Consider the following 21,774-nt stretch of genomic DNA (forward strand, 5'->3'; position numbering starts at 1 on the left):
GGACTTCTTGTCATTATGGGCACCACACCACGGGGTCTTTCAAGTTCAACAGGTTAACTCTATGACCCTCAAAATGCTGCTGCCTGACTTGAGTGGCCAATACCCTTGGGGCCTGTAGTGCCGCTCTCTTATATTCAATATCTCTATTCATTCAGGCGATCCTTACAAAGGTCTTTCCCTCCATTTCCATTGTTACCACTCTAGTAAAATGCCCCTGCTTCCCAACTTTTCAACCTCCCAATAATACATCCTAAACACCAATGCCAGATCAATCATCCTTAAGACAGCTGCCTTATGTAAGCATCCACAAAATTAGGATTAGAAAGATGACATGACATGTTAGAGTAGAATCTCTGTAAGAGGAATTTAAGAAACTGGGATTCGATTGGACAGCCTTAAATGTCAGACTAAAAACACTGGAAATTCCTGTAGAAAAGAAAAGCTACTACCAGGTTTTTGAGTAAAAAAGAGTAACATGTAAAGTCATATGAAAGGAAGATTAAGCAGGCCACAGGAGTAATCTGAAACTGGAATGTCGGTGCAGGGGTGCAGAGAGGGAGGGAGGAGAAACTGGGAGTCCCTCATGGGCAGGTCTCTCATTCATCGCAGGCGCCCTCCACAGTATCCAGCACAAAGGTGGGCAGGGCATGGGAGTTCAGTAACTTTGCTTAATAAACACTCAACGATCGAATGCCTTCTTTGGGCATTTTTAGTGTTTTACATGCTACTTGTTTACATACATAAATGCAGCAAATGAATGCAGATGTGATTACATCATAGTTTTAGTTATTTACAACTATACTATCAAGTCAAGAATATCAAATCTTTTGGGAAAAGAAACACTTGACTTTCTACTAATACATAAGCATCTAGAAAGACTATGCCTAATACATGAATATTGTATTGTCTCTCAGCTTTAGAAATTTCAGCACTTCAACAGTTAGCAATTTTAAAGTTTAGAAAAGATTAAGTCAACTGCTATACTAACATGTCTCCTTATTCTTTTCTCAGATATAAGTGACATAATTTTATTACTACCTATATCTGAGATAAATTAGACACCGTAGGTAACTGCATGGCATTTAGAATTTATTCTTTATCCTGTGGATAAAATTGCAGCAAGTTTAGTTTATTAAAACTCTTATGAAACTTTTAAACTATGATCAAGTAAACATTTCACCTGAAACCGAAGAAAATTCTTGTATAATTCTTGCTGTTTAATCTGAAGTTCAGTTGGAGGCTCAGCAAATACATTTCCTCGAGCAAAAGGAGAGCTCTGTGTTTGCATATGACCTTGAAAGATAAATTTTGCAAAAACATCATTAGCCAATTCCTAGAAAATGTAAACATTAAACATTAAAAAATAGTTAGCTACTAAATTCATATTTTGAAAAAATGTGCTAAATATGGAAGTCCAGAGGTTACAATCAGAAAAGGAAAACTGAGACTGAAATCTGAAGTAAAAAAAATTAATGAAAGAAAGAAAAATAGTGAAACTAAAATAAAATTAAGAGTTGAAGAATCATAATATATCTGTACCTGAAGAACATCAAGAAAATTTAAAAGCTAATACCTAAGTAACTCTTATTACAGCAAAGGCTTTAAAGTAAAACTTATGGAAAGAAAAATAAACATTTAAGTTCTTATAAATATCCTTTTCTTAAGAACACTGCTTAATTATATACTAAAACATATTATGTATACATATATAAAAATATCTAAATTGTCTAAAGAACCAGTAAGTCCAAAAGTCTTCCCAACCATAGTTAAAATAATAAAGAAGAAAGTAAGGTCTAAAAACATTCTAAAAATTAAAATGACTCCTCATCATTGCAATATTTTTTTAATTCTATTGAATTAATGGGATACAAACATGAATAATAAAAATGTTATCTATAAGTAGTATTACGCATTCTGAGAAAGGAAAAATATTATTTCATAAAAGCAGAAAAAAATAATTATACGCCAGGAGTCTCTGTGAATGCAGAAAGAAATAAATGGTATTTAAATTTAAGCCTCCTATGACTTTTTGTATTATTTATTATTTACTCACTCATTCTTTATACCATAAATCTAAAGCATTTATTTCCCTCACTCATGTGGTCTGTGTAGGTGGACTGTGAGTTGAGCTGCCGTACAGGTCTCTCTGCCTCCATATTTAAATTTGTTAATGGTCCCCTTAAACTCCCTAAAAGGGTAGTAAATGGCAATGGGAAAAAATCCAATGAAGATTAAATTTTAAAAATGTACTTACTTTAAGGAAACACTACTAAATAAGTAAGTAAAGAAATAAATAAATTTATTAATGCTTATTCGAATAGATCAGCAGAAAGCCAAATTAATACTTATAAATACATGATAATCTTATGCTATGGTGGAAAAGCTTGTTGGCAAAACAAAATAGAATGGGATGTTTCTCTTCAATAGTCACTCAAATTCTAAGCCTTTGCGGCAATTAAAGAAGAAATATTAAAGACAGGAAAAGAGAAAATAAAATAAATAAATTATAAAAATAAAACCACAGGGAAACACTTGTTCTACACAAAGTAAACAGAATGTATCTAGGCATCATGATAAGCCAAAAAATAAGTTTAAGTCAAACTACTATGACTTCATAAACATGGTTCTTCATCCAAGAACCATAAAGGGGAAAAATGAACGTTAGAAAGGGCCTCAAAACAGACTTAATGAAGACAAAACATTCCAGATGATGAACCTTAGGCATACATTATTACATTCAATTTTCAGATATATTCAAGTTCCCTAAGGCCTTTAAAATATTGAATGTACATGTGTGTATGAACACACATAATATACATATATGTATACATACACACACTCATAAACATATATGATGGCATAGCAACAAATTAGATGACTTAGCTTCTTGCACTCAAAAAGTCTATTTTAGGTTGCTAGGGAATGAAAATTAATTTAGGAAATTTCAACTCACAAAAAAAGGGGGACACCCTGGCAGTGTGCAGAAAGGCCATAGACAACAAATTCTGAGCGCATGCAATCAAGCTTGAGTCCTCTCTCGGGAAGGGGTTGTGGAAACTGTTCATTTTTCCAGGATTTGCTGGCAAGCAGAGCTAAATGCTTATTACTAACACAGAGAAAGTCCTAGGCTGAGACAGAACTGCAAACAATACAAAGTGTGGGAGGAAAGGGCAGAGAATGGGGTCTGAAGCACGGAGATGTCAATTCAGACTACTAGAAGAAAAAGCAAATGAAGAGAAAAATAATGATAATCAGAAAGAAGCCAAAATTCCTAGGCAGCAATAATATGTTTTTGTGCTCCTGTTGACATGAATTATTATAGACCCACAGTGACAGCCAAATGAATAATTCATCAAAATCAAATGTTCCAATTTCTAGTGCTCCCAAAATCTAAAGTGGATCTGCTGGGTAAAATCTATTGTGGATCAGAGTAAGAAAGCATTTCTGCTAATTAGAAATCAAACAGTGGTACAGGCTGCCACGGAAACGACAAACCCCCCATCTGCCGAGCGTTCAGAAAGGCTGCACAAAGTAGAGCTACCATTAAGGCTTGAAAGATGCAAGGCTAGTGATTCTAATCACAGCTTCCCATTTAATCTGCCTACTTGGCTAATCAGTCATATGGGTTAAAAATTTTTTAAAAAGCTAAAGTCTGGGATATTTTAGAAGGACTTCCTAATGTAAAGTTCTTTCTACCCTAAAATAAAATCTTTTGTGAAAGTACAAAAGAAGAATTTGTAGCAAATAAATGGATACTTTTATAGCATCAACTTCCTTTGATTCTTAGATATGTAACGTATTTTCATATACCCTTGATAAAGAAAAATGATGACAATTTTTCCTGGCAAGTCATAAAGAAAGTTGAGTAATTTTCAATTTTATAGAACTTTCAACTGAAGAGTATTTCTTAATAGCAAACCAAAGATATTTGCTTAAAAAAGGAGATGTGACCAGGTATCAAATTAAACATGTAATTATTCAGTTCTGTGTACACTGTAGTTTTATAAGGGAGAGCAAAAGATTATTACAAACAAGGAAAAAAATTATTTCATTGTGCAATTCATCATACCACATCTGATACTTCTCACCAAGTCAATCAAACAGTTATGGGGATAAGAAGCCAAGCGCATGTGTAAAAAGACTATATCATTTTAAGCAATGTTCTCCTACTAGCAAAACAAAAACAGAAGCCACAGCTAAAATATATGTGAGCAAATTACAAAGCTGAGAAGAAACAACATTAATTAAGAAGCAAAATATATTTCCCTACTCACTTTTTTCAAAATACCTACGAAGAAGAGGTAATATAAAAAGCACAAATAACATGTTATGCTTCCTGCCTCAGAGTAACCATATTCTCAAAATATAATAACACTTTATCAGAGAACAGAAATGTTACTGAACAACTTTAGCAATGTAAAAGAAAAAATAGAATGTGATTAAACACCTGAGTTTTTATTTGCAGAATCTTCTAGGTTCTCAGCATTTGAAGTGGCTAAATTTTGTTCTAGTGATACAACAGCCCTTTTATCTTCATATGGTCTTGCATCTGGGTTATGGTAGGCATCTATATTTTGTCTGTGCATCCTATTCAAATCAGCTGAGAGGGAAAAATAAGCCATTTATTTCAATAAATACATTCCTATAATTAGTATGCTTAATACATTTTCTCAAAGTAGGAAACCTGAGAGAAAACAACAGGACAGAGCTGGAATAATTCAATGATATCTTGGTGCCCTGAAAACAGAAACAAAATTACCAAAACTTAGAAGATTAAAAAAAAAAAACAAAACCGTATACGCTCAAAATTAGTAGAAAGCTTAAGAACATATAGATCTCTGGCTACCCATAAAAATCATATTTATGTTACTTCAAAACCTGGAATCTCTTCAATATACAAAATATAGCAACAATTCAAAGCAAGTCATAGTGAAATTTACCCAAGATCATTAGCATTCCCAATGAAAAAACATAATTGTGTCCAGTTACAAAACATATCCACAAATTCCTTGACAATCCTTCCCGTAAAGACGGAGCTCAGTTCCCCTCCCGTGAGTGTGGGCCATCATCCATAAGTCACTCTCCTGAACAGATACCGCGGCATGATGTATGTGACTCCCAAAGCTACTTCATGGAAGACGTTATGGTTTCCACCTTGCCTGCGCTGCATCACCCACTCTGAAGAAAGCCAGTTACTGCATCGCAGGGACACTGAAGGAGCCCAAGGACTAGAGGCCTGCGCAACAGAAACTGAAGCCTTGGGAGCCCTGCGAGGGAGCCAGCCTGGAAACGGACTCTGCAGACCCAGTCAAGCCTTCAGATGGCTACAACCCACACTGTGACGTACTGGACTGCAACCCCGTGAGAATCCCTGAGATAGAACCATCCAGGTAAGCCACTCACCAAGTACTGACTCACAGAACTGCAAGATAATAAATGTGATTTTAGAACAGTACATGTTGGGCTAATGTCACACAGCAATAGACAGACAGCACATACACATGGCAAAAATCTGAGCATGTGGCACTAGGTCAAACAACCAGTTAATCTTAAAAACAGACCCAAATGACTGAAGAATTCAAAAGCTTTAACATAAAAAGTAGTTCTCCACAAACAGTTTGGACAGTATTGCAGCAATGGCAGCAAACTTGAACCTGGATATAAAAAGTAGTCAGCAGGAAGCCTGTTATGTCCAAGGATGGGTCATAAACATGAATTACAATGGGGACACAAGAGAGAACATGGCAAATAGCAAGGGAACGTTACCAATGAGAATGGGAGGTCAGAATCAGGGAAGCTCACATCCTGTTGCAACACTTAGGACAGGACGGACTTAGAGCTTCACAGGTGAAGGGGGTGGAAAAGCTTAATAAAGAAATAGACAGTGTGAGAAACAGCTCCAAGGGGGTAAACACGAAGAGTATTCCAGCAACATTAAAGTCGCCCAGCTTGACTAGAGCACAAAACACACCAAATAAAGCAATGAGAAATAAAGTAGGAAAATACAGGCTGGATGCCTAATTCTGGAATATTCTGAAGGATAAGCTGATGATTCTCAATTCTGTTCTGTTCTGGTAGTGAAGACAGTTTTGTTAGTTATGGTAGTAGTACTAGTAATAATGACAGCTAACATTTAATATTCATTTTTTTATATTCTATATAACCTATTATGATATGGTACTATTACTTTCACCTAAATATTATAGATGAGAAAATTAAACTAAATTAATTTGCTCAAAGGCCACAAAGCCAGTACAGGGCAGAGCAAGAATGTGAACTCAGCCTGTCAGATTCCAGAATCCTCAATGACTCTGAGTATGGAATAATAAAATTGGGTATACTTTTGACACATACAGCTCAGATGTAGAAAACAAAGGAGGAAGAATAAAGAAGTAATGAGGAAATGGCAAAAGCCCAAGTAAGACATAAATCTTATTTATGGTAGTAGCATGAATGAAAATGAAGAGAACTCAAAGAACACTGAAGAGGCAGAACCTACACATTAGGCTTATTAACTGACTGGACATAAGAAATCAAAAGAACTCTGTAGCTTTTAGTTTGAATAATCAGAATTATGATGCATTTAAAGAAAAAGGCAACAATGAGCTGGATTTACAAAGTGAAGTTTGGTTTTGCAAGCTAGGTATGCACAATCAACCAAGCCTCAGGTGCAAAGATTCAGAAGGCAGGTCGGAACTGAAGAAGAGTTTTAAAAGTGGTCAGGAGCAAAGAAAAGGATATTAAGATTATTCGCAAAGTAGACCTGAAGAGAAACATAGGAGTATTAAGAGATGAGATGGGAGAGAATGGATGGAGAAAGAGCATATCTAACTCAAGGAACACACGATATTAGAACACAGTCCTGAAACAAAGGTGTTCACAGACCTAGAAGCATTTAACCTGGTTCATAACATCCACCTAATGTTAGCTGAAGAGAGGACAGCACCTAAGAGGATGCACAGGATATAAAGGAAGGAAGAAACTGCCAGCCCAGTTCAAAGAGGAAGAGGACCAGCCCTGGCAGGGTAGCTAGCTCAGTTGGTTACAGTGTCATCCCAAGGTTGTAGGTTTGATCCCATCACGGCACATACGAGAATCAGCCAATGAATGCATAAGTGGAACAAGGAGTGGTTATTTCTCTATCCTCTTCCTCCTCCCTCCCTCCCTCCCACTTTCGAAATCAATAAAAACTTTGTTTAAAAAGAGGAAGAGGACTGACAATGGTAAAAACCATGAACTGGAAGTCAGGACATCAGTTGTTGCTGAAAATGTAGCACTGGCAGAGCAGTGGCAGCTAGAAATCATATTACAGAACACGAAGCAATAGAGGCAGGACTGGCGGCAACAAGCACAGACTACTTTTGGAATGTGCTTCATATGACAAGGGAAGTAGAACAAGGTCAAGAGTTCTGTTTGTGTTTAAGAATACAAGTACCCTAAGTATGTTCAGAAGTGGACATAAGAAATGAGTGGAAAAACTGAAAATGTAAGAAAGGACTGGGTGAAATCACAGAGAAAAGCTGATTACAAGAAAATTACCAAGTGCCAAGGATGGTAAAATAAGAATTAGCTAGATGCTCCTGAAATCATCACCAAATCCTGAGATCTATCTGGATATGGGAGTGAAATGAAAACAGAAAAGATGGGAAAATTGAGGTCCCTAAAAAGTCACAAAAACGGAATAATGTAAATGGGAAATCAATAATCTCACTGCCATCCAATTTTCTAGAACAGCCAGTCTACATAATGAGAAGTCACAACGAATAACAACACATACAGGGTTCTTTTTCATTACAAGATGCAGGTTATCAAGCTCACTCCTTCCAGATGATACTCACAGCCGCGGCTGCTACCTACCGGTGAGTGCTTGGCGAACATAATCTCATTTTGATATTCACCTACGCAACCCATAAATTAAGAGATAAATACCTTATAAGTAAACAACAGAACACTATGATAAGTTTCAAAATTAGTAACGTGTTATAATTTACTGTTGTGATTGTACATGATCCTCTCAATAAGAATAGTCAATGTATTTATATAAAAATAAAATTAGTTTCAGAATTCAAAATTATTATTTAAGATTTAAGACTATCAGATTCAGCAATCAAAACAAACCTATATTGATATTTTACTAGAAAAAATGACTTATCAATCAACTGTCACTCCTTTATCTTTCAGCGGGATAATAAAAAGTTTGAAGTCAGCTGAAAAGTGAAAATAAAAAAGGCACTTCTGTCAAGAGCATAATTTGCCAACTGCAAAGATGTCATTGGAAAGGGGACTTTGTTTCAAATATAAATTATGTCATTTAATACAAAATTGCTAGCATTGTAAGAATAATTCCACAACACACAGAAGAACAAAAGAAAATGTTACAGGTTCACAAATGGGAAAATAATTCTACTCCTGAACAATTTATTAGACCATGGCTAATTATACGATACCTACAGATAAACAATACCTAAATAGTACTTAATTTTTTCATTCCTTATTTTCATGACTTAAGCACAACATCCCTTGCACACTATGCCAGGTCACTTATTTTAAAGATACCTTACTAGTTTTATATGTGTGTGTGTGTGTGTGTGTATTTAAAAACCCTTGTAATAAGGGTTTTATTATTTTTACTAGGACATTCTTAAGATTTTATTTATTTTTAGAGAGAGGGGAAGGGAGGGAGAGAGAGGGAGAGACACCATTGTGAGGGAGAAACACCAACTGGTTGCCTTCTCGTATGCACCCCAAACAAGGACCGACCCACAACCCAGGCAGGTGCCGACTGGGAATCTCACCAGGGGCCTTCTGTTTGCAGGACAATGCCCAACCAACTGAGCCACACTGGTCAGAGCACGAGGAAATTCTTTAAAATTCTAACTACTAGTTTAGGTATAAACTTGCCAACTAACATGAGCTTTTCTCTGCATTGAGTTACTATCATCAGAGGACAGACAATTTATAATAAAAATAAATAAATAGTAATCTGAAAAAGACAGGCTTTTAACATACGGTTATACCATTTATCAAAATACCTCTTTTGCATGAAGCTAAAAAGAGACCTTGCCTTACAGGCTATGATCGCACTCCTTTTTACTCTCCAATCTTTTCAGAAGTTAATAATTTCGTTTCTTTTTTCGTTTTCATAGTGACTTTCTGTGTTTAGTACATGGAGTATTCCTGGACTGTCCTCAAGCCAGCACTTATGACCACTTTAGAAAATAAAAATTTTAGTAACAGAAAACTGTAACATGATCCAGGTCTTGATGGGGGGACAAGGGCAGATAAGAGAAGAGAGTATATGATCTCAAAAAAGAGAGATACAGTTCCTGAGAGGTTTGAGGCCAGAGCAGAAAGAAGGGGCTTCCTCGTGGAGGTCTGAACCCAACACCAACACAGGATTTCTCGGGGTGCAGTCCAACGTTAGAGAGACCTGGCTTTGTGCGGCTATTGAAGTGGCCCTTCAATTTTGTCTCAGAACTTGTCCTGCGCATCCCCACCACAGGAATTCTCTTATTGGCCATGTCCCTGGGCTAAAGACTAAATCAAATCAACCCAAGTTTTTACCATTTTAGAAATAAAGTCCATAAAATATATTTCAGATCTCATTGGCATATAATTGCAAAATCTCTTTATAGTACAAAAAGGAAAAAGCCCTAAAACACATTCAGTTTCTTTTAAAAACAACCAATCAATGGAACTAACGTACTTATCAGGTTTCCCTCCGCGTCCCTGAGAGGGGCACCACCTCCACCTTTCCCCCAGGGGTTGTAAGTTCTCATCTCAGCCTCTAGTTTAGCTTCATATTCTTCCTTTTCTTCACGTTCTTTCTTCCTTCTTTCTTCTCTTTCCCGAATCTTGACAACATAAGAAATATTCACAGTAAGTGCTGACAAGTATTCTGATACAAAAAGTTAGTTTTAATAACTCATTTTATTTTTCTTAGCAGAGAAGAAACTGGAGATTTTTCTTCAGTATGCTTCACTACAAAATTTTAAATCACAAATACAGGTAACACTGAATTTTAAAAGACTTTGACGGCTGGAATACGTGGCTGCTGCTCCCTCACATCATGCCACTAGAGTCCTGTCCAGCCACTGATGCCACTGTGGACTAAGCCAAACCCTCCCCCCCACTCCCAATGTCGACCTGAGCCATTTCCTCTCTGACCTCACCAGTCCCATGCGGATCAAGGGTCTCCCTACTTTCATTTTTCACCCACCCTTTCTTGGGCCCTGGCCAGCCACAAGCCTCCTCACTCCTCACCAGGTCTACTCTACCCCGGGCAAACTCCACTCCCAGAATTCAAAAAGGTGGCCAGCACAAAGCTCTCTGGGGAATGCTGGCTATTTAAAAATATAGTCTCACCATCATCAACTATGGGTACTGGCTTGTTCTCCAGAAATAAGGACAGGCAATGAACAAGTGCCTGCATTTTGGAAAATTACTTTTAAAATTATAACCATTTGCATGGAAAATTTAAGCAACCACTCCAGCAAGGCAAAGCAAGTCATCGCATACATAAAATAAAAGTTTAGAGCTAGAAAATCTACTTTTGTCAGTGGTGTTTTTAATATGCTCACCTGAAAACAGAAGATAAATTCACTTTTTTGTAGAACCCTAACTTAATAAAAATAATGTTGGTAATTCTTTAACTTTAAAAAAATCCATTTTTCAAGAAGGTTGACCATGTAAAAACTGAACAAAAGAAGCTTTAAAAGAAATCCAAGTGGAACTTTACAGAAAACTACCGCAGGCAGACATATACCTACCAAGAATTCTAGGATCCTCTGAGATAATAGGTATTCCCCCCAAAACCCCATACATTTGATAGTTACTCTTCAGTAAACTCTCTTCAAACATTACAAACTACAACAGAACCCCTTATCCTCCTCCCTAATAGTGTCCTACCTCTTTTTTCCCCTACCTTAGTTCATTCGCCCCATGCTTCTCCCGGATAACAACACTCAAAATCGCCTTCAAAGCTTCTGTTCTTTCTCATTCCCTGTACCTAAGTCCTACAACTGAAACCCCAGCATCATCTCTTGGATGTCCTCCCCATCTAACCCCACTGGGTGTTCAGGGCTTCGTTAGCTTCTGGCTGGACTGCTCAATAACTTACTGAAAGATCTCTCTGCCACGTCTCTTTCCCAATCGTCCATGTCACAAACAGGTATCTTCCTAAAAGTCAAGTCTGCTCACGTCAACGACTCCTTTCACTCTGCAGTTTAAAACATCTTCCCTTGGGCTATCCAAAGCAGAAGGAATCTGAAAACCCCTCACAGCTGGTCCTTCACAATCCAGCACAATCCAACACTCCAGCCCTTTCTCCCAAATCCATTCCCTGATGCCAGGAATTTCAAATCCACTCAACATATGCAGTTCAAATATCAACAACCATGTGACGCCCTCCTAACCACCCGGGCAATTTCTCTCCCCCGCCCATGCCTGCAACAGTACTCTAGTCTGTCTACATCGAAACTTACCACGGTGAATTATAAATCACTGCTACTCTGAGTTCTAAGAGATGACCGTGCCAACACATCAAATGTTTGGCATTAAGTGAATGAGTGAACAGATGGGTCCATGAATACCTGCTGCTGCAAAGCTTCTTGGTAAGACTGAAATAACTGCTTTGAAGGCTTTGGTTTATCTTCAAGAAACAATCCCAAATTTATCGCTTGATCACTTGTAATTTTCAATTCGGTCTGTCCAACTGTGTTCCTACATCAAATACACAATTAATAATTTGAATCCATTTATGACCAAGCAAGAAGAAATGCAACCCTCCTTTGAAGCAGCATGGTGTGTAAGTAGTACATTGAAAAATAGGTCAAAGAGAAATCGTCTACTAAATGACCCCTTTCTAAGCAATTCCCCAGTCTCTGCTTTCACAAGTCGTGAAACTTTTAAATTGACCGGACCTATTTCTTGACCGAGGAGTAATTACATGAGGGTGAAAACACGGTGATAATTCATCAAACAGTATACATGTGGCTTATTATTATTACTAAATGAACAGTAATAATAGTAATAAGACAGTGGAAGTCCTCAAATAATATAACTAATGATTTACTTAATAAACTCCAATATAAAACAGTAACTTCCTAGACACTTCAAGAATAAAATAATACAATTACAGTGAAAAGTCTATCTCGAATAAAATTAAAATTTTTGAAAAACTTACAAAGAAATGAAAAGGAAAAATTTTAAATATATCACAATGATATAACTCCTAAGCATTAAAGTGCTAATGCCATAAATGCAACACATGTTAAAGTACAGAAATGCAGTCACTTTGAAGAAACTATATATTTTAAAAATCTGAATTATAAAAGGTAAGTATTAGCTTTATAATAAAATTATAATTATTTTAAAAATGGTAAGAGGCATCTCATCTCCAATAACATTACCATCACTTTAAATTTGAGTTCCCTTTGTGTATTCAACTTATCCAATTAACTTACATCTGTCATTAGGACAAATGGACATGTCTATGTATACTGTCACATTGGATTAAGAATGGGTAAAGGAAAGATCAGGAGGACCAGAGCAAATGGTTCCCAACAGACCTTGTATTTTTTTCAACGCCACGGGGCTCCACGTGGGTTGAAAGGGCTTGTCTGAGTAAATTAATCTCTCAAAACAAACTGGTTGTAAATTACATGGTGGACAGATTCTCTCAGTATCTACTGCATTCATTTTTCTTCTTGTTTATCTCTTACCCCTCACTCAAGGATCCAAGTTCTTGACCTTTTTCAGTATCTCCCTGGCCCAAAAAGGTGAGGATTTAGGTTGGTACGTACAGTCAGATCAGATGGGAGGAAGAAGAGAAGTGATTCAGGTGGAGTTACACAACCACGTCTACAATCTAGCTTTAGAGTGTCTCCATGACTGAAATATGTCCTTCATACCCATGTACAACCGAACCCTGCTCCCACCCCGGTCACAGGCGATTACTAAGTTAGTGGCCTGCTCTCTGCCTCTTCAGATTTGCTCTTTCTGGACATTTCATATAAATGGAAACATACAATATAAATGGATTCTTTCACTTACAATATTTTTCAGTTCTAATTTGTCTACTTTTACCTGTAGTTCTTTAAAATTTTGCCCTATATACTTTAAGACTGTGTGTTTAGGTACATAAATGTTTTGCTCTATTATGTTGCTAAAATAAGCCTTTACTCTTTATAAAGTGAATCTCAAAGCTTTATGACTGAAAAAGTTTTATCTCAAAGCTTTATGGCCTCATACCTCTTACTAAGTGGACCCAAGCCCGGCACTAGCAGCAGCCAGCCTTGGTTCACAGTTTGGCCTCATTCCCAGGTACATCCAAGCCCAGCATAAGTAGCATCCATCTGCAAATCACTTCGTAGCTCTTGCTAGGAGGCCCCAGGGCAGGGCACACAGGGGTGGCTGACCTTGGTCTTCACCTTCTGGGAGGTCCCAGAGCCAGCACACCCAATGGACAGCTTTAAACTATGCCAAAGCAGCACCCAAGCACTTCCACAAGTGACGCACTCAGGGGTGGACTCAGTGGACATCAGAGCCCCACTGAAGTGAGTCCCACTCCATGGGGTCCACCGCTTCACAGCAGATCCTCCACAGTGGTCATGGCCAATCCTTGCGGCCAACTGGCCTGGGAGTAAATCCCTCCCACTGACATGACAAAAGCAATCAAAGCTCAACTACAACAGAAGCACACAGCCCACAGGAGGGGCACAATTGCAGTGTGCAGCTCCAGTGACCAGGGAGGCTGTGCCAATGGGCCATACAGGATACCTACTACATAAGGCCACTCTACCGAAACCAGAAAATGTATCAGCTCTACCTAATACATACAGACAACCAAAAGGAGGCAACCAAAATGAGGATACAAAGAAACATGTCCCAAATGAAAGAACAGAACAAAACTCCAAAAAAAAAGGAGCATACAAAATGGAGATAAGCTATCCAGTGGATGCAGATTTCAAAACACTGGGTATAAGGATGTTCAATGAACACAGGGGAAGAGTAGATGAACTTAGTGAGAACTTCAACAAAGAGATGGGAAACATAAAAATGGAGACAGAAAACATAAAAAAGTATCAGGTAGAAATGAAGGATACACTAACTAAAACAAAGAAATCATTATAGGGAATCAACTGTAGAGTAGATGAAGCAGAGGATCAAATCAGCGATATGGAAGATACGGGAGCAGAAAATACCCCATTACAGAAGAAAAAAAAGAATTAAAAAAAATGAGGATAGTTTAAGGAGCCTCTAGAACAACTTCAAGTGCATCAATATTTGCATCATGGAGGTGCTGGAAAAGGAGAATAAGAGTGAGGAATTCAAAACCTATTTGAAAAAATAATGACAGAAAATTTCCCTAACCTGTGAAGGAAAACAGACATATGTCCAGGAACTGCAGAGAGTTCCCAAACAAAATGAACCTAAAGAGGCCCACACCAGGACACATCATAATTAAAATGGCAAAGGTTAAAGACAAGAGAGAATCTTAGAAGCAGCAAGAGAAAAGCAGTTAGTTACCTACAGGGAAGCTCCCCTAAGACTGTCAGCTAAATTCTCAACAGAAAGTTTGCAGGTCAAAAGGGACTGGCACAAAATATTCAAAGTGATGAAAAGCAAACACCTACAACCAAGATTATTCTACCCAGCAAAGTTATCATTTAGAATCAAAGGACAAATAAAAAGCTTCCCAGACAAGAAAACACTACAGGATTTCATCATCACCAAACCAGTATACAGGAAATGTTAAAGTGTCTTCTTTAAGAAGAAGGAAAAAAAGATAAAAATATGAATAATAAAATGGCAGTAAATACATATCTATCAATAATTACTTTAAATATAAATAGAGGAAACGCTCCATTCAAAAGACACACGGTGGCTGAGTGGATAACAAAACAAGATCCTTACATATGCTATCTAAAAGACTCAGTTCCATTAGCAAATGTGCAAAAGACGTCAAGAAACAATTCACCAATTGTTTACAGATGGCAACTAAACACATGAAAAGATGTTCCACATCATTATCATACAGAAAATATAAACTAAAACCTCAACAATATAAAACTATACACCTATTGAAACAAAATAAATAAAAGTCACAATACTAAAATGCTGGTGAAGATGTGAAGACACCAGATTCTTAAAAAGCTGCCGATATGAATGAAAACTGTTACAATCTTTCTAAAAACAGTTTGGCAGTTTCTTACAGAACTAAATTTGTAACTACCACATAAGCCGTCAATGATATTCCTGGGCAATTATCCTCAAGAAATGAAAGCTATGTTCTCACAAAAACCTGTACACAAATGTTTATAGCAGTTCTGTTCATAATACCTTAGCTGTTGTTCAATGAGTGAATAGTTAAACTGTGGTACGTCTGCACCACGGAATGCTACTCAGCGATAGGAACAAGCTATGCGTGCAACAACCTGGATGACTCTCCAAAGAATTATGCTAATTTTGAAAAGTCAACCTCAAATGTTACATATTTTATAACTCTATTTATATTATATTCTTAAAATGAGATTATAGAAATGGGGAACAGAAGAGTTGTTGTCAGTGGCTGAGGAGGGTGTAGGGGCAAGAGACATGGCTGTAAAAGGGCACCTTAAGGGACCCTTGTGATGACGGAAGTGTGCTAAATCTTGACTGGACCCTATGTGATGTATCTGGGTTGTGATACATACCACATCTTTGCAAGATGTTATTAGCACCAAAAGAAACCGGTAAAGGGTACACATGATGTCTCAAAGTCATTTCCAATAATTCCACCATAGGAATCTATAATAATCTCTAAATATAAGAAGTTCCATTTTTAAGAATGATGCTATAGAAGTATACTTATTGACACGGAGAATGTTTATAATATACTATTAATCTTAAAAGCAGGTTATGGAACAACATACATTTTGCTGTCTGTTATGTGTACAGTTGTATAAGCTTGTGTATGTACACATAGAAAGACTTCCTGAATGCACACTGAGATATGTCTGTATCTGCATTAATGAGGTTTTAGGTGATTTCGATTTTTTGCAGATGTTTGTTTGTTTGTATTCTTATTTACATTAATATTCATTCATGCCTTTTCTAATGAGAGAAAGTGAGGTTACTCCTAATTTTTAAAAATGTTCTTTGTAGAAACACTGACTTACAAGCAATACTTTGAACATACTGGTTATGCAATAACTGGAAATGAAAAGCTTTTTCTGTTCAGAAGGAAAAAATGAGTTGAATTATACAGGGTCCAGGGAAGAAAATTAATTGTGAAAGACGTTACCATGTTCACAATGACTTACACAAGAGGCTGTGCTGGCCGGTGGGTGACAGGAGCACTGACGTGAGCAGCAGGCTGCGCTCCCAACATTCCTGAGCCGTCTTAAAAAAAAAAAAATACACACATTCATTCCAGAGTGGCCATTTAATGACACTTCATCTCTAAGAGAAAAGTCACGTACTAAAAATGTTACCTAAGGAAAACTCCGTATTTCCTTCTGGGTTAGGAGTTAGCAAAGAATAACGCAAGAAAACACAATATAATTATTTCTGAAATCTAGATAAAAAGGAAGTAACTATTAAAAATAAGTTTTCCAATAGAATATTTATTAAATTGATAAATACACTTGCATTAAGTACAGATGTCTTTTTCTCATTTATATATTTTTGCTTGCACAAAAACTAATTTTCCCGACTGAACAAGCAGAAAAAATGTTTATACTATAGATAACTTACAATAAGCAAGACTAGGGTCCATAGTATTCCTGGCTCCATAAAAATAGTACGCATCATCATAAGGAGTTCGATAGTTAGTAGCCAAAGGTGGTAGCAGGGGAGGTGGAGGCAGAGGTACAATCCTGTATCAAAGGAAAATTGGAAAATTCATCTCATATTTCATTGTAACTTTTTGAAAATAAAGATATTCTTTTGCAAAAATGTTACTGAAAATCTAATTGCTGCTTTAGAAAAAGCTACAACACTTATGTAAGAAAGATAAAAACTTCAGATTTTATTCAATCAATTAATATCTCATATGCCAGTATTGAACAAACATAGACCCTGTCCCTCAGAAATATATAATACGGAAATAAACAGACAAGTACAGCAAAGGACAGCAAATGAAGCCATACAAGAGATAGGGTGCTACAGGAACGTGGAGCGGAGACGTTTAAATCACCTCGGCGACAGGAGGGAAGCAAAAGGAAGGCTTTCTATTGTAGAGAAGGCAATGCTTCGGCCATGCTGCTAGAGTGAGTGAGTTAAGACAGAGGAAGAATAGTTCAGAGGGAAAAAGGCAAAGAGGTACAAAATGGGATTAAAAATGGTTCCATTTGACTGGAAGAAGAGGTGCATTTTTTAACTATAAAAATGTATTATTCTCTCAAAGGAAGTTAACCATAATGTGAAACAGATACCACTTATATATCAACAGTAAAGTCTTGACATAATTTTTAGTATTTCATCAAGTTGAAACATCTAACTCAGCACATTACTGATTAGGAAATGTCGCTGTATTTCCACCAAGACCATCTTCTCCAATAGTAAAACTGAAAAAAAGGCAAATCCCTTTAGATGAATAGGAGGAGAAAGGAGGCATCCCAGAAGGTTTGCACTTTTGAGTGCTGTCTTAGCATGTCCTTCCTGCTGTACACTTCGAACCAATTCTGCAGAGCTGTGAAGGCATTTACCGTTCTCTTCGGCTGTGAATATTTTCTACATTTACAGGTCAGTGTGTCTAACTTTTCTATCCTCACTCCATAGATACATCAACAAAGCACTTTAAAAGCTGTCATGAAAAACTGTCAACATCATTAAATCTTACATTTTTATTAATATTTCAGACTTAATCCTCATAACAACCCTGTAATTGTAAACAAGGAAACAAAATACTACTATTGCACTTTCACAAATGAGAAAACTAAAGTTCATTAAAGGTGTGCTTTGCCCGAAATCCAGACAGTGAAGCCCACCATTATAATCCCTAACCTAGTGATTTTCAACCTTTTTTGTCTCATGGCACATAAAACTAATCACTAAATTCTGTGGCACACCAAAAAATAAATTTTTTGCCAATCTGACAAAAAAATTAAGTATAGTTTTGATACATTCACACTGGACAGCTATTGTTGTGCGGCTGTTGTCATTCTTTTATTTGACAATCTAGGGGAAAAGAGGTATTGCACATTTTAAAAACTCTTGTGGCCTACTGGTTGAAAACCGCTGCCTTTCCCAGTGCTGAGACCACCACACCGTGCTCTGCAATTCCAGTTCTACCCAGTCTTTCAGCAAGGAAGCCATTGGTAAAAGAAAATACCTGATAAATATAGTAAATGCAGTCCTACTACTTGTTAGTATTAAATAAAAGAATAAGACCAAGTCCTACTGCAAGTACAGCCCAGGAAATATCACTGTTAAAAAAGAGAAACACCTGATTAAATACACCTCTATCATTAATACATTATGATAAGGAAAAGAAAACCCAAGGCCTACTAAGAGACAAAAGGATAGCCCAGAAAACACCAAATGTGAACAGGATTATCTTTATGTAGACAGTCTAGTATAGCATGATGCCTTTTACCAACAGAAATCCAATCTTTTCCATTATACCTAAATTACAGGTTTTATAATCTCAACAGTTTTCATTTCAGAGAGTTGAGCTGCATAGCCAGTAAGTAATCACAGAGAAAGACTTGAATGAAACAGAAGTTAAAATAAAGTAATATACATAAAAGCCACATTAGAAACTTTTTCTGTATAAACTGAAGGAAGTATTCAATGTTTGCCAAGTGGAATTACAAAATTGAAGAAAATGTATATCTATTATGTGTTAAAAGATTTAAAGTATTCAAAAATATGACCTAAAAATACTCAAAAATATGCATAAATGTACTTATGCATTCTAAAAATTCTAAAACATCTTCAATTAAGGAATGTTATAAGGATTTCCCTTGTTTTTATAATAACAGAGAATAGTCCAACAATGAAAATATTTCAAGAGAAATTATTTGACACAAGTCATTAATTACACAAAGATCTCTGATGGTTAACATCATTTGCAGCAAATCCTTCTAAACATGAAATACAGTGATACCTTACCGAATTCCCAAACGTAAATCATTTTAATAAGCACCTGGGAGGCACCATTTCACCAAGGGTGCTGCTGAGTCCGCTGTGCAGATCTTCACTTTGCAATGGGACGGAGTGAACTGGTGGGAAGGGCGGGGCAGGGGGTGTAGATAAAGGAGGGAGAGGGGTCTGGAAAGCTACTCTGGGTCTCTCAGGTGGGATCTCCTCTTCAAGGTGTCTTGGTGCCACACTGAACTGCTTTAGTCTATCAGGCTAAAATAAAGAAAAAAAAATCTGTTTGTTAAATACAATCATAAACTAAAAGGTGGAAGTGACCTCAAAGACCCTCTGTCCCAGACTGCCAGGAGACACTTGAATTAGTTACAGAGTAACAGAATTTTATAGCTAAATGATTTTGAAGATCTAATCCTTATTTGATAAATGGGGTAACTGAGACTCCCTGGAAGTATACAAGCACTTAATGTCTCACCATTAATAAATAATCAGGTAAGGATTCGAGCCAGATACTAATTCTAAATAAAAAAAGTCTATTATGCTATAATACTATGTTGCTTCTCTATCCAATTACCATTTCTGACACAATATTCTCCAGTCAGCAAACATTTTTTGTGAAGAACCAGATAGTAAACAGATAGAAGAACCAGATACCAAGCCATAGTACTCAACTCAGTCATAGTACTAAAGTAGCCCAAAACAGTATGTTGAAAAGTGAGCAAGGGTATACTGTAATAAAACATTATTTACAAAAATCAGCAGCAACTGGACTTGGCCAAAGGCTATACTTTGTTACCTCCTGCCCTAGAACATCATTTATGTGTCCTTTTCTAAGATTTGTATATCAAAAATAAACCTAAAAGTAATAGTAGTTAACTATTATGTCTAATATTTTTTGGTTTATTCTAGTAAAGCAACTGGACACTGTAAAGGTTGTTTCATCCAGATATAAATAAGAAGGTCAAATATAACTAGAAATCCAAGTTTAGGAGGCTACCATATTACATTAAAAAGATTAAGATTTAAAAAAAAATTTTGATGGTGGAAACTATTTCATAGGTATTTATTGATAGGAGAAAATATATGTAGCTTTGAAATGCATCTCTTTTTTTCCCCCACCATGTTTATCTTTCCCAGGAATGATTTCTCAGATTAATCTAAAAGTTTTATTCCAAAGTCAAAAAGCATATGGGGAGTGAATGGTGTTGCTGAAGTATTTAACTTTTTAAAACAGATAAACCCCTGCGATAAAAACTTAACATAGGTAAAAAAAGTAAATCGAAAGTTGCCTACATGAATAATTTTAAACTGCTGTATTCTTTTTTAAGAACTTTTTGATGAAATTAAAGTTTCTTAATCATCGTTCAAAGATTAAACTAAAACTCTCCTTAGCAAGTAAATTCTACATATCCAACTATAGGAAAAATACTGTAAGGAAAGCAATAAATTATTACCTTCTCCTTACTTATCTGTAATGATATAAGTAATTCATTCCACTTAATGAGGAGAATTATTACAAAATTAGAGTAAAAATAAGGTTATCTCTCTAGTTTTACATTAAATAAAAATTACTAAAATGCTCACAGTCTAGGATTAAAGATTTCAGTTTCTTTGGAATCACTCAAAAACAAGAAAGGCAGTCAAGATATACTCAAGAACAGTATTGACAGTTTTTGTAAGTTACACTGAGATAACTCTCCCATAGAATATAGTACAGGTGAACAAAAGTACAAAGGACTAATTTGAAACAACCTAAGAAAAAAGGTGCACATGTGAAAAAGGAAAAATTAGCTTAGTAAAATAAACAAGTTGAGTTTATTAGTGTTCAAATTGATCTACACTTACACTTCCCCCAGTATCTTCTCTCTATCCCCACCTGATGCCACATTTGAGACTTATGTGAATGAAAGATTTAACATTAAAAGATGCCAGGAATCCTTACCGACTTCTCAGGGTCTTGGGCTCCAGAAGCTGCAACCATGAGTTCCAAATCTTTTTCTCTAAACAAAATTAAAGTTTTATATATTAAAAATTTGTAATAAATACTATCAAAATCAATCATTACTGAAACAAATTTATAAACAAAGTTGATGCAATAACATCTCCAAATACAAATAATTTCTTTAACTAACAATAAAGCCTTAAATAATTCTGAAAAGTAAATTTTTCTAATTTGGTGTAAAATAGAATTCACAAGTAAAGTGACTTGAATAAGTATCTCTAACCAGTGCCAGGGGTACTTCAAAGACTAAGCAATTTACGCTGAATAAAGTACAGAAGTAAAACAAAATCTTTACTTCATTTAGGGTACATGTTTATTTTCAGTTCACCAAAAGAAGGGTAAAAAATTATAAATACTATAAATTTTAATAAGTTTTTACAAAAATGTTTATGATAACTAATATCAGACAGTAGATACTGGCTTCCTCAAAGACAGAAGAAAAATGACAAAACTAAAAGATCGTGGGTCTCAAATTCTCTAGAACCAAGATATCTATTCCTAATTTTAAACTGTAATATCTCACAGGTATCTCTACAAGAACAATTACAAATACTGAGACTTGTACACCACATAAATATCTGTGGACTCATCAATGACCACTTTTATACCGCATATATATATATACACTATTTTACATTATTAAAAGATAAAATACTTTTATATTTCTTACTATATATAAGTGGGCATAT

General features: G+C 36.1%; 1 protein-coding gene across 11 annotated transcripts in view; it reads right to left on the bottom strand.

Annotated features, from left to right (window-relative positions):
• CSPP1 (centrosome and spindle pole associated protein 1) overlaps positions 1-21,774 on the bottom strand; it is a 91,194-nt gene that overhangs the window by 30,828 nt on the left and 38,592 nt on the right. For 8 of the 11 annotated variants that reach the window (XR_008427461.1, XM_045204861.3, XM_045204860.2 and 5 more), the window contains 8 exons: positions 21,026-21,083; positions 19,133-19,341; positions 16,738-16,859; positions 16,305-16,383; positions 11,592-11,721; positions 9,707-9,854; positions 4,448-4,600; positions 1,181-1,293 (listed from right to left, as the gene is read on the bottom strand). Coding sequence is in view for 10 of the 11 variants with exons in the window: in XM_045204861.3 (XP_045060796.2) it covers positions 1,181-1,293; positions 4,448-4,600; positions 9,707-9,854; positions 11,592-11,721; positions 16,305-16,383; positions 16,738-16,859; positions 19,133-19,341; positions 21,026-21,083 (1,012 nt within the window). In the remaining variant the exon portion in view is untranslated. The remainder of the gene's footprint in view (positions 1-1,180; positions 1,294-4,447; positions 4,601-9,706; positions 9,855-11,591; positions 11,722-16,304; positions 16,384-16,737; positions 16,860-19,132; positions 19,342-21,025; positions 21,084-21,774) is intronic. The other 3 variants (XM_053929371.2, XM_053929372.1, XM_053929375.1) reach the window with 2 other exon arrangements.

Source organism: Desmodus rotundus, chromosome 8 (assembly GCF_022682495.2).
Source record: "Desmodus rotundus isolate HL8 chromosome 8, HLdesRot8A.1, whole genome shotgun sequence".
Classification (NCBI taxonomy): domain Eukaryota; kingdom Metazoa; phylum Chordata; class Mammalia; order Chiroptera; family Phyllostomidae; genus Desmodus; species Desmodus rotundus.